The sequence below is a fragment of the Prinia subflava genome, chromosome 5 (assembly GCF_021018805.1).
Source record: "Prinia subflava isolate CZ2003 ecotype Zambia chromosome 5, Cam_Psub_1.2, whole genome shotgun sequence".
Classification (NCBI taxonomy): Eukaryota; Metazoa; Chordata; class Aves; order Passeriformes; family Cisticolidae; genus Prinia; species Prinia subflava.
In genome coordinates, this window is record NC_086251.1 from 41,134,448 (window position 1) to 41,148,161 (window position 13,714).

The following is a 13,714-nucleotide window of genomic DNA, read 5'->3' on the forward strand; positions in this document are numbered from 1 at the left end:
ACAGTTCTGGTGCACTTGTCTGAGCACCTGGCACCTTATCCCGGTACCCCCTGGCACTGCCACCTCTCTGCTGGGCCCATGTGTGTGTGTCCCTTCCTTCACATTCTCTCAGTGCAAAGCATCTTCAGACCAAATCCTGAGTGACTGGAACAAGCAGTAAAGCTCTGCAGCTGCACAGACTTGCTCTGCAGCTTGTCCCCTCTGTGTGCTGTAGCCTTGCTCCTCCATTGGGATGAACTCCATGCTGAGTAGCTGAGTTTCTGGCTGCATGGAGAGTAAAGGAACGCTAAATCCTTTGTGAAACTCCTCTTTCTTACACATATGGGTAGCTACATTTAAAGGAAAGGCTCTCACAATTTTCCTCTTCCCTCTCTCCACTCTCTTAAAGAGGAAATGCTCTGAGTTTTGAGGTGCTCCAGGCTGCAGAGCAGAAGGGTCCAGGCTGGGAGAGCTTTCAGAGGTGACTGGCAACACTGAGATGAAAAATGACTTCAGGTGATGGAATGAGGGGGCAAAGAGGCTGCAACAGAATTAGAGTGAAGAGAAAGAAACCGCCTCACTTACTGCTAAGAGGAAGCTGAGCCTAAGTTCAGGAGAACTTGCTATGGTTAGCCTAAAGAAAGAAAGAGAGACAAGGGAGAGAAGGATACTGCCTGGGTCTGTACCTGTTCAACATTTTAAAAGGGCTTAGAGCTCTCTGCCAAAGGCCTGGCAGCCATACAGTGGGCTCAGAAGTGGTTTTAGATGGCACAGAACTGAGAGGCTGCAGTTGGAAATGCAGATTCCTGTTCCCCTAGAGGTGCAAGGGAGCCTTGTTGTAGCTTTATGTACTGGGAAGATATTTTCTGTGAGGTAATGCTTAGCCAGCCATTTTGTGTTTGATTTACCCACAGTGGGGGAGTGCATTATGGTGGCAGAGCTTCACTGCCAGCAAGGGAATTGAAGCAAGGCATCTGCATACACTTTGCTGTGCCTGTGGAAGACCTGTGTGCCCTCAAGTGCCTCCAAAACACAATTGCTTCATTTCCTCATCAGTCAGGAGTTGTAGGTAGGGGTTTGGTGTGATCTGTGTGGGAGAAGTCTCTCCCATAATATCAAGACAATTTCTAGTACTGTTATTTTTGGTTGCCTTCTTCTTCTACCTGTCCCTGTGGCATATCCAGCCTGGCACAAAAGCCCTACCAACATCACCCAGAGATCACTCGGCCAGGGGCACTTGCTTGACCAGCTCTTGGGTACAGAGGGGGAGCTACTGAAGGAAGCAGATTTTTTCTCTCTGTTGTGACACACTGTGGTGGGCTGACCTTGGCCAGCTGCAAGGTGCATTCCCTTCAGGAAATATCCACCTGCTGCTCCATGTCCTTAGCAGGGCATTGGCAGACTGTCTGCTTCAGCACCTTGAGTGCCTCCTCCCCTCCTGCTCTGACCTGAGTGCCTGGGGCCATTTCTCCCTCCTCACTGCCTCTGCAGTGTTTCCTGCCCTTTCTTAAACATGTTTTCCTCTGGGCACCACCATCGTGGCCAAGGGGCTCAGCTGTGCCCTGTGTTGGGCAGGTTGGAGCCATTTGGAACAGGCTGTATCAGGCATGGGACAGCCCCGGCCTCTGCTCGCTAAGGCTGCCCTGCAGCCACCCCACAGCCAACAGCTGCCACAGACACCTGGTGTGGGTGTGCTGAATGACACTGGGCTGGTGGCATTTGGACAGGGGTAAGAGCTGCACCTTCTCCTTAGACTGGTGAGAGTCCCACCCCCAGGGCACAGATGAGGGCTCTTTCTGACACAATAAATGTGGCTGGGAGGTCAGGCAGGACTGAGATCAATGGTGTTGCTTTGGAGTGGACTCATGTAGGACCCACTGCAGAATTAGTCTTTCTTCACTTTAGAAGCTGCAGAATTTGCATGGCCCCTCACTTTCTTTTGATAGCTCTGCTGAGCTGTGCCAGCCTGCTGGCATATCCTCAGTGGGAATGGGGGCAGGTGAAACCCCTCAGCTTGCATGCAGAGGGCTTCTCCTGGAAAAGCTTATTCTTCATCTGGGTGTCTGCAGGCAGAATATCCTCTTCCTCTGAGGAACTTCATCAATTATTTCCCATAATTTTTATTTTTAAATATTTACCTCTCAATCAAGCAAGACACACAGAGAGTATGGAGCCTTTCCCTGGAGAGAAGAGAGAGCACTAACAGCCCCTCTGACACACAAATTTGGAAAATGATGATGCTTTTTCAAGGGAGCTGAGCTAACAGTCTGGCTGTAAGGAGTTTAGATCTGGAGCCAGACATCGTGGTTAGGCCTGTCTGTGGTTATAAGGTAGTTGTTTGGGTTTTGTAGAAGTTGTCTGATGGAATCTGAACTAAGAACAAAACAAAACCCCAAGGTGAAGCTGTTTCTGGCAATCCTGGTCTCTATTTGATCTGGCACCAGAGCTGGCTTAAATCTCCCGTTGTCCTCCTTCTCCTGATGTCAAAATTGGTACCAGCTCTGTTATGACAGTTCCATGCTTCCTCTCCCTCCTCACCAGGCCAAGGTCACTGAGAACATGAAACAGTATCTCTTGCCTGAAGCTGACCACAGTAGGCTGCCGGGCTGCTTGGAGATTTGTCTGAGTGCACAGCTAATGCCCTGCCAGCACAGGACTGGCTGGTGCTAAACAAGGTCCTGAGCAAGTGGTACAACAACAGTGATGAGTTTCTGCAAAGCATCTGCAGCAAATGAAAGTGCAGAAGGTGCTTGCCCCAAATGATGCAAGTGGCAGCCCCATGCTGGAGGAGTGCATTGCAGCATGCTGCTGGAAGAGGATGGCGGTGGTTTCCAGTGAGTGAACATCGTGGTTGCATAATTTAGTCAGGAGTACATCCAAGAATTCTTATTCTATATTTTTTCCATGGGTGTAAATACAGAGGCCCTTTTAGGCAAAGGCTGTGTAGTGGGAGTCAAAGTTTAGGATGGACCTAAGTGAGGTAAGGGTAGAAGAGACTGTATTGTCATACTGTGTGTGATAGACTGACAAAGACTGTATTTAAATGTAATGCAGCATATGATTGTCCTAGTGCTTGCAGGCTTTAGTTAAATCTTTACAGATTTTGTTTCTGTGTGTATGTGTAGAACTAAATGCTTGCTCTGGATAGTTTCTGAACACACTCTGGTATGTGTTTGGTTGCTCAGGCCAAGCTATTTTTCATTAATGCATTGTTATTACTGGTGGACTCAGAAAAACAAGGGAGAGGAGCATTCTTCTGGGCTTGCTCTTGTTCTTCTTCAAGCCAACAGCATAACCTCTGCTTAAGCAGCCACAGATGGTGCCTCTCCAAAGTCTAATTCTACAAATAGCTATGCCAGGTGAAGACTTCTCTCTGCCCACAAGTCTGAAAATGAAAGAATAGTTTTGGGTGCTGCCTAGCCTGGGAAAATTCCTTAGTCCTAGGTTGATGTGCTTTACTTGTATCTATTCAGAAAGTTTGCATATTCCCTTCTGCCAAAGAACTGTTAAGAGTCCTAATCTCCAGCTGGCCAGCAGCTACTCGATGCTAACATCTTTAGCTGGAATGGTTAAATCTGGTAGGGGTCTTGTTTTAAAATCTTAGTAATTTTTACATTACTGAAAAATAGCAAAACATATAGGAACTAAAGAAGGAGCAAAGTTTACAAGAGAGTTAACAGAACAACGTGACTTTCCCTGCTGAGGACAGAGACTTGACATGACAACATGGCATGAACCATCCTGGAGGGTACGTGAAAACACTGAATGCAAACGTATGAACTTAGTGTTCAATGTGTGCAAGAAAAATGCCCTGCTATGGCTACTGGTTGCACAGAAAAAAAAAATATTGAAGCGGTATGAAGTTCATGGCATTAAAACCAATTAAGGGATTAAAAAACACTAATCTTGCAATAATATCAGCATTTCCCTCTTGAGCGATTGCTGTTTTTCAGACTGTTTTGTATCAAAATGCATAGTATATTTAACTTCCTGTTAGACCTAGGAGTTATACTATATGTGCCAAGCATCCAGAAGAAAGTTGCTACTCAAGCTTTTTCATTCGTTTATCTTTTACTTCTTGTCTTGTATTTTTCACAGTCTTGGAACAGGTTTGTTGGTTTGTTTTTTTTACATTAATTTCCTTTATGTAAAAAAAACCCCTATAATTTTTAGAATGTATTTTTTGGTGTGTAAGTAGTCCCTGTCTGAAATCTGTGCAATTCACACCTCACTAAATCCAGCAGGGCACAAATGCATCTGTTTAGAAATTTTGGGTTTGTGAAGCTCTATCAAAGTGGCATGACTGATGAAGAAATTTTTATTGTGTGTTATAATTATTCTTCATAGTTTGTGGCTAGCCTTGGAAACTGCAAATCTGACTTTCAGTTTATCTTTTAATATTTGTATTCATACCTGCATTTCCCAATATAAAAGCAGCAGTGAGTCTGAGCTCTAAACTTACAACGTGTAAATCAGGTTTGCACCAAAGCATCTTGAGACACACAGGAGAAGGGACAAAGATTATCTGTGAGGTTTAATGTATGGGTGGAGGCAATTGGAAGATTACGTTGATTGGACCAGAATTTCAAGCTGCAACTCTTTTTGCTTTGGCCCTATCTAAAAAAAGGTATCTGTGAATTTTTATTTGTTTTGTCTGTAAAAGGAAAGTATATTTTGCATTCCTCTATAATAGCTTGCATGCAGCTGAGCAATTTCTGCCCAGATTTATATGTGCAAGGCTCAAACTCTGTGTCTGAAGGAAATTAGGCACTGAAATTTTACCTCCACCATAGAATTGAGGATCTGAGATTGAAATACGGGTGCATGATCAAAGTAGCCCTAGCAAGATCCATTTAAAAAAAACCTTCCCAAGCAACAAATAGAAAATAGTGCAAAACTGTCCTCGCACTTTACAATGGGTAAAGGGTACCTCAAGGGTACCTCAAGTGTGCCTTGTACTTGGGTATCTCAAGGAAAGGGGTGAGCCTTTCTAGAGTCTACAAGTCACTAATGTTTATCTTTGTAACTTTTTTGTTTTTAATGTATCTGAAGGTGCTTTTGAAATCTTCTGCCTTTCTTTTTTGCAGTGTTTTGAGTGGGCATTCAGTCTTATGGCCTTCACTCTTGGATTCTTTCCCTGCCTCGCCCTGAGTCTGGAGTCTGGAATTAAGTGTTGTTTGTGCACAAGGGTGCTGGCAGTGGTGGTGAGGAACTTGTGTTTGAAGTTTTATCTAAAGCAGATCTTCTCTGGATTGCTGGGTACCCCACTGGGGTGCAATTAAAGTCATACATCCTGCTGTCTAAAGGCAGAGAGGAAGGATGGAGGAATGCTGACTCCATTCAAAGTTCATTCATACCAGTTAACTGTGGCATGCTGTCAAGACCTCACCCTTCAAGCAGAAAGTGGAAGAATGGAGCACTGGTGCATGCCCAGGACTTCTTCTGCCGTGTAGGTATGGGATGCTAGTGGTAACACTGGGCATGAACCTAAGAACTGAATAGACCTTCTCAGCTACCTGCTTGAGATGGGCCCAAAAAGTCCTTGTGATTTAGACTACATCATGGGTTTGCCCACCAGAGCATCAGTTTAGCCTATGACAGTGTCAGGGGGCAGGGATGATGCTTTTCCATTCAATACAAAGTATGACAGAGTAGTATTTGAAGAACTTTAGACGTCAGCAATATATAACAGCAAAGAACAGTCTAACATTTAAAGCTGAGTTTTTCAAAAGTGACTTTTGGGTTTAGGTTTTGGGACCTTGATCTGCCTTCATCTGCCATGCCTCACCCTGATTATTCTGTGTGCTGAATGTCTAAAATTCTTTCTGATGGCAATGGGTAGTGTAAAAGGTTTTACAGCTCTTAGTATTAGAACCCAAAATATCTTGTACTAGCCAACCCAAATGAGAGGGCAAAAATAAAATTTTTCTTTGTTTATTGGGTAATTTTTGATCTGAGATCTGATTCAACTAGGTGAAGGACCAGAATCCAGCAGGCAACTGAGGGTGTGTTTCCATGCTGGAGCTCAGTCTGTCAGATACATTTTTCCCCCTCTTCATTTGTAGGTCTTCATCTGTAGATATCAAAGGGCTTTAAAGCACAGTGTTAAGTATTGTTATCTCTGTTTTATTAAAACTGAGGGATGTGCAGCTGTGGTAAACTGACAAGCCACACTTCACACAGGACAGTAGCTCAACTGAGGAAAATGATGGATTGTCATGAATCTGCCCAGTGCTTCATCAGACCCCTCTCCAGCAAAAACAGCAGTTTTTGTAAAACTCCTTGACTAAATCCTACCAGCTTACACACAAAGGACACTGACACGAGGTGAATTAAGCATGCCATAGGATTTGGCCAAAAAAGAGGAAATTACTGTATCTTCTTATATAATCAATAGCTGAAATTGAGTGAGACCTTGGCTCTGATGTGGTGGGTCCTTGCCTTGATTTGGGCCAGCTGCTCTTGTTGATCTAACTTTCTTTACTCCAGTAATAGCAGCAGCTGCAGTGTGGTGTAGACGTGCCTAAACTAGCTTAAATAGTTCAGGTACTGCTAGCCACTGAGCCAAAGAACCATGGAGTTCAGCTTGGGCTCAGTGCCTGTGGATTTTATCCTGCTCTTTATGAGTTTAGCATTTCTTTACCATCTCAGCTCAAGCAAGCTATAGCAATTTGTTGAAAAGAAGGCTGGGGGGTCTGGTACCCTGTCTGCACCAGTACTTCTTCCAGCAGAAGTGAGCGTGGTGCTAGGGTTGATTGTTGGAGATGTTGCCAAAGACAGCAGTGTCATGAAAGCTGTTTTGCCTCTCCCTGCCTATTATTCTCCCTCTTCTTCCCCACTCTTCCACTGGTCTTCATTATTAGCTGCCTTGCCTTAGATTCCATTGCTATGAAGGTCCCTTGTCACTAAGGTTCTACTGGAGATCATGAATATCTAGGAGCTGGAGAAGGCTTGGAGAAACAGCTGTCTGCTGGAAAGATCACTGGCCTTGTCTGGCTGTGGCTCTAACAGGAGAATCTGTAGGGACTAAATATGGGAAAATCCAGGACATTACCCTTGTGTCAGGTAATGAGGGCCAGACCAGAAGCGTTTGTGATGTTTCTCTCAAGTGACTCTCCAGAGGGTGGGCTCCCAGCTCAGCCTGTAAGAGAGCTTTACTGATATCTGTAACTCATCACTTTCTCCTGGCAGCCCAGGACTTCAGCAGAAATGAGGGCTCAGGTCCTTGAGGGCTAAGTAACTTCTGCTGAGTCAATAGAGAGGTACCATCCCTGCCCTCAGTTTTGTTTGCAGGAACAGCCTCATCAAATAGTGTTTGTAGGCAGCGACCCTAAGTAGACTGCCGAGCTGTTAAATTGCCAACCTACCCACTAGTTTATTGTGCAGCAGAAATACAAGCATGCCTGGACCAACCCCCAGAACTCAACTCTGAACTCCTCTCTCGTTCTGTCAGAATTCCCAACTTGTTTTGAAAATGGCATTTATTTTTGTTAAATTGCAAAAGAGTTGGATGCAGTCTGCTAGTTGTGTTTTGCCTCTCCTTCTTTGTGCAGTGGATTTTGTTCATTTGCTTTACATGCCTCAAGTTGCTGTAATGCTGCTGGGAAAGTAATTGCCTTGCACTTTCTCTTTCTGATGCCCACGGGTGACTGTGGGGGACTCCTCCCTGGGCACAGTGCAGAGTTAAAAGCCTAGCTTTTGCTGCCTTGCTTAAGACCTGGTTATTTCTTTTCTTTTCTTTCTTTTTATTTCTTTCCTTTTTTTTTTTTTTTTTTTTTTTTTTTTTTTTTTTTTTTTTTTTTTTTGTCAGCTGCCTGTTATATCAATCACAGAGCTGGGATCTATTTATAGGTTGGGACTCGGAGTACTGTGTCCTAGTCACAAAGAGAGGCAGAGACGCAGAGGGGACTGTCGGCTGGTGCAGGCAGAACCAAAAGATATTTAATCAGCAATTAGAAACACCTGAGGGCAAGGGAAATTCTACTCCAGCCTCGAGCCTCATCTCTCAGCCTGCAGCATGTAAGTAGCGAACTTCTATCTTTTATTGCGTTTACGGGCTTGTGGTTTGTTTCTTTTTATGTTTGTTTTTTGGGTTTTTTTTTAATCCAAGCATTGCTCTGCACAAATCCTTTTATCTGGTCTAAAAATTATGGCAGCATTTTAATATAGTTAAAGGTAATAATTTTTTTGATTTTCACTCAGTCAAAGGAAGGTCAGTGCGACCCACAAGGAGAGGAGTTGGTTCAGAACTTTGTACAAATCGGGCAGTTTCCCTATTTGAGTGTGGCTTTTTCCTCTGGAAATAAGTAAATGGAAGTTTGTATGAAACAGTTTTGTTTTGGGAATAGAAGCAGTCAGGTTTGCTGGCATTCCAAAAAGGTCAATGTATAACGTAACTCTGCTTAAGGGCTTACCAAGGACAGGTGCTATTTATCCCATGCTGGTAAAGGCAAACCTGGAAACTTTAGCAGTCCTGTTTTAAAAGAATCAAGCGACAACCTTCCCTCTGTTAAAAAACCCAAACCCCAACACCCCCCCAGCTGCATATCCAATCTTTTCTTATCAGACACATGCAATGAAATTTTGCTTTTACTGAAGGCATTTATCATTGAGCAGGTGATGTTTCTTTAATTTTAAAAGTCCCAAAGCAACGAAAGTAACTTCAATGACAAAAGAGGGGTGCAAGTCTTTGCAAAGTTGGCACAGTGATAATCAAAGAAGGCACTTACTCTCTCATCCCCAACGAGATGTTTGCTTTAAAGCAGTCAAGATGTAAAATGTTTGAACAATGATATATTTTTGGAGTATTTTTATTAACAGAAATATGAAGAGAGGGAGAACAATAATAAGTTAGAAATTGGTTTTTATTAATAGCTTTTAGTAGAAAAATGAAGAGAGGAGAAAAATGATGACTGTGAATTTTTTTTGTTAATAGCTTTCAGTATTATATTTTTTGTCAAAATATAGGAGGTTTTCCTTGTTTCATATTTTTGCTTCAGAGGTTTGTGTTACATCTTTTTACAAAATTTAAGGTTAATATTTATTTCTAAGTATAGGAAAATAACCTTGCTATGTCTACCCCCCAAAACCTTAATACTACAATTTTAATTTTGGTATGTCAAGTTTGTTTTTTAGCATAAATTTTTCACTCAGTATATGGTTTAGAAAACTTTTTTTCCACCCACAATTTACCATTTTTGAAGGTAACAACAAATAAAATGAAGCTAAGCTTAAAATAATTTGGAGGAAAAAGTGTCTAATATAAACAGAATAATAAATCCAGAGCCGCGTCACAGTTAAAACATCAGGTTCTGAGATATACTTGATAGATGAATTTCTTGGATTGACTGTAGAAGGGTGACAAATAGGCTTCTTCTTTAGTTCTTTATTTTGCATTTCTTTGATGTACATTTTATAATATTTAGATCTCTTAGCTTAGGTACTAGGAATAAAAAAATTGACTACATATTAGTGCTTTATAAGTTTTTAACCATTGATATAAATACTCCATCATTCAGCTACAAGTCTGATATAAGGAAGGCTTTTAGAATAATATGGATAAGCCAGGTGAATTAATATGCCCAAATAATGCCCCAAAAGATCATTACAACACATTGCCTGCTATGAACCCTTTTTCTCACAAATAAAACAAAACTGTTGTCATCATATGAGGCTTCATTTTGATTATTAAAGATTTTTGCTTTACTTAAAACTGAACATATTTAAATTATTTAAGTCCTTTTCTGTTTGTTTTGCCATGATATTACGTTTATTGCTTCTCTGTGATAATGCAATGTTATTTTGTAATAAAAGAAGCGCAGATTTTTCTGAAAAGCATTAAAGGACTAAAATTGCTGACTCTGTAACTAACAAAGAATCTATCATATAGATGGTCTGACATCCCACAAAAAATTAAAAACCAAGAGACATTGCTGAAAAAAAAAATTATTTTCTTCCCTGCACAAAACCAGTATTAGCATGACTGTGCTTGGAAATTACTGCAAACCCCCCCTTGTTTACCATACATTTTCACAGAAAGCTGAGCATTCCCAAAGAAGTCTTCCAGGTACAAAGCTATAAAAGATTCAGTCTTAAGAATTTGTTTGGACTATTCTATAGTTGTGTCCACGTAATTGCTGGACTTTATCCGTCTCTTTCAACCACATGTGAGTATTTTGCCCTGTTACCTGCCATATCTTTTTATTACTGCTTTGGAATAAAAATAACCAAGCACCTACTGTCCTTTGGCATAATGAACAATGCTTTATAGGACTGCTTTATTTGGAGGGAAGGAGTTACCTGTGGTTAAAGGGAAGACCGTTGCATTATGTAGTAGAAAGTGTTTGTTATTTAGTTTCTGCTTCACTAATGATTCACTTTTTGTGAACTAAGCACCTATCAACCTCCAAACTGTCTTACTGTACATATGCTGTTGCATTATTTTTTCATTCCTTAAAAAAAACCCAACAAACATCTTTTGTTTCATCCCAGTTTATTTGTTTCTTTGACTGCAAAGTAATGATTGACATTCAGAATCTCTTTTCCACGCCTCTCCTTTCATTGCTGAGTATGACATCTCTTGGGAATTATAAATAAAACCTGTGCCAAATCTGCTGCACAGGTGTCTGGAGTACAGCATGCTCAGGTGTCTCACTGTAAATCCCTGAGAATATGAAATAAACACAAGCAGGATAAAAATACTCTTCCTCAAACAGTTCTGTGTTTTGAAGGGCCTTCTGCATAAACCCCCCAAAGCCAGCAGCCAGTTATTAAAGACTGTGTAGCTATCCCTCTCTTACCTTTTTATCGCTTTACCTGTACATCTGTCCATCTATTTCTCATCTATTTTTACATTTCATTATGCTGTGCTTGCTCTCCAGCTCTCTTCTTTTCCTTTCCTGAAGACACATTTCTATCTGGCACAGAAAATAAACTCAGATTGCGGGTAGTTATGTTAATCTAATTCAATCCTCTGTGGGCTAGGAGTGAAATTCTAATAGTGGAGCTGTTGAGGGCTTTTTTGTTAATGGCTTGGGGATTACATTGAGTTAAAGGCTCATTTCCTAATCAAACAGAGAGGGAGAGAGTGACTCCGAATATTTATGAGTCTCCCAGCGCGAGTTAAACATTGAACTCCAAAAGCAGGATTTCAGTGCTGCAAGAAAGAGTTAAAACCCCTCAGGGCTGCTGTGGAGAGGAGAAAAAAAAAAAAAAAGGAAACCAGTTAAGCCATCAGCATTTTCAACTGCTGTATAACTTCAGTTTGAGAGAAAATAATCATCTCACGAGCTAAAATGGAAACTGTAGCAAGATATTTAAAACAAAGTCAAGTGATGCTTCAAAAAGGCTCTTCTTCAGTGAAGCAGGATGCACGCAGTGCCTGCAGCCGCCTAACAGAAACTCCAAATAAATACTCTGCTAAATGAGGAGGACTGGAGGGTGGGTTGCCTTTTTATTATTAATGCCTAGAAGACACAATTTAATTTTTTAATGCTTTTTATTTTTCTTTCTACTTAACTCTTGAGTCACCTTTTCTTTAAAAAGAAAAGAAATAAAAAGGTAGTATGGATGGGTCAGCATCTAAATTGTCCTACTTCTATTCTGTAGACTGGTACATTTTGAGGCATTTTTTCTGTCCTTCAGTTTAGCTGGAGTCTTGCATCAAATAGTCTAGTTGAAGAACTGTATTTGCTGTGACAGGAATGATTGACCAAATTAATGCCTGATTGCTTTTGTGATGAGTTCATCATACATGCGTGGGCAGCTTGAGTAGACCTTTCTGTTGCTGGAAAAGAGCAGGCCTGCCTGCCTGCTTGCAGCAATCCCAGGACCTCTGTGCTGCTAAGGCCTGGTGTGTTGTGAACTAGCCAGCAGTACGTTTTTTTGCTCTGAGCTGGGACTTAGAAAATTTATCTGCAGCAGGTGAACTGCACAAAATCAAGAGTGTACCATGATCCTGCCTCTGTTCTGAAAAGGAATGGGGATAGAAACCTGTTGTTTTCTGACACATGGCCAAGTCATATCTCTGTGTTCCTCAGTTTCCCTGTTTGTAAAATGATATGTGACTGCCATCAAAATAACCACAAGGTCTACAAAGAACAATCTTCTATAAATCCCAAGGGACTGATTTACCCATGGGAAAAACTGCACATCACTGACAGGAGCATAGTTGAAAACAAGAGGGTTTGTGCTGGGAACAAGAGGTTCTTCACTTTATTTGTTGTTGTTGTTTGGTAGGGGTTTGGGTTTGTTTGGTTGCAGCTTTTAAAATACATTTTGTACTAGCCACCAATAAGGTTTTCTGATTTTGGCATAACAAGCAAATAGAAGACTTAACTTCTCTGAAAGTTCACTGGAACATTCAGTGGTGTTGTCCTATACACTAGGTCTGAGTTTAGACTTAGTGACTCTCACTGAGACGAAGCTCCAAGTTTATCACTCAAAAGTGGTAAACTGGCTAAAAAAGTAAATCACTGTTTCATCTGGAGCCATGTGTATCCATGGTCATCCTGTATGCACCAGCTTGGCATTTTTGCTGACATGTCTATCTGGATGTAGCACCTTGAGGTAAGATTTGGCATCTTGCCCTAGTTTTAAAATTATTTAAAACTGCGACCTGATGTGAATGCCTGAGGCCCCTTTTTCTTTGTGCTCTGTGCCTGGACCTGCTGAGGAGCACCATCAGCTAGAGTGTACTTTATTAAATGCACTTGAAATACATATTAATTTTGTTCTTTCCCTCTAATAACTGGAATCTACAGCAGATCACTTTGAAACAGAAGCTCTCTGTGGCTGAGCTGAAAACTGTGTAACATTTTTTTTCCTGCCTTCTCTTAACCATTGCAGTTTCCTTTCTTTTTGCCTCAACCTTTTCCTTCTCTGCGCTCTTCTGCTGTGGCAAATTTATACTCAGATTAGCAGTTTATACTTAGATTTCCCCTGCTGACCTTTCAGGTAAAATACACTTCTTTTTCCTCTTTTTGTCCTTTCCAGTGCTATGCTGAATCTTATGAATGACTTGCTTCTGTTTACCCTGAAGGTGGCTGCATTTCAGTGAAGCTTTGCCTGGCAGATATACAGTTTATGAAGAACTGGGAAACTGAAAAGTGTCCCAAGAAAGCTACTGTGTTCTTGCCTGCTACAAGTACTTTAAAAAATATAGTAGTACAGGAATTTCAAGGAAGGAAATACTGCAGCTCTAAAACTTTAAAGTTGAGTTGACATGATGTCTTCAAAGTAATGACAGTTTTAAAGTTTCAGCACTCTAGAAAATCTCTAGAAAAAGTGCTGCACCTTTAGGGGAAATTGCTTTTTTTGGAGGGTTGAATCTTGCAACTAAATCTTGCTGTTTGGATACTGGAGAGCATATGCCCAGCATATACAAGAAGGAAGCATAAGTGGCTATTTTTATTCATTAAGGAGTTGCTGCCCTTTCCTTTCCCTCAGCCATGTGAGATGTGAATGATCCTGCTCACAAGAGATTCACGCTGCTCTCAGAGTGGATTATCTTTTTCTTCATAATTGTGCTGCTGAATCAGCAGGAAATATACTCCACAAATTGTCCCCCAGTCTTCTGTGATCACCTCTTTGTAGTAGGCCTCAACAAATGACTGGTAGCCATGCACTAAAACAGGCATTTAATTGACATCCCCCTAAAGCTCACAGGACCAACCTTCTGGTGAGAAGAGAGTATGTCTACCACCAGGCTTGCTTTTCTTTTTTGCTTTTTTATATT

The 13,714-nt window shown here is 41.4% G+C and overlaps 1 protein-coding gene across 1 annotated transcript in view; it reads left to right on the forward strand.

The window, feature by feature from the left end:
* Positions 1-6,033: 6,033 nt before the first annotated feature.
* ESRRB (estrogen related receptor beta) overlaps positions 6,034-13,714 on the forward strand; it is a 124,850-nt gene continuing 117,169 nt past the window's right edge. Inside the window, exon 1 of the mRNA XM_063399046.1 lies at positions 6,034-7,998. Within this exon, the coding sequence (XP_063255116.1) occupies positions 7,997-7,998 (2 nt within the window). The 5' untranslated portion in view covers positions 6,034-7,996. The remainder of the gene's footprint in view (positions 7,999-13,714) is intronic.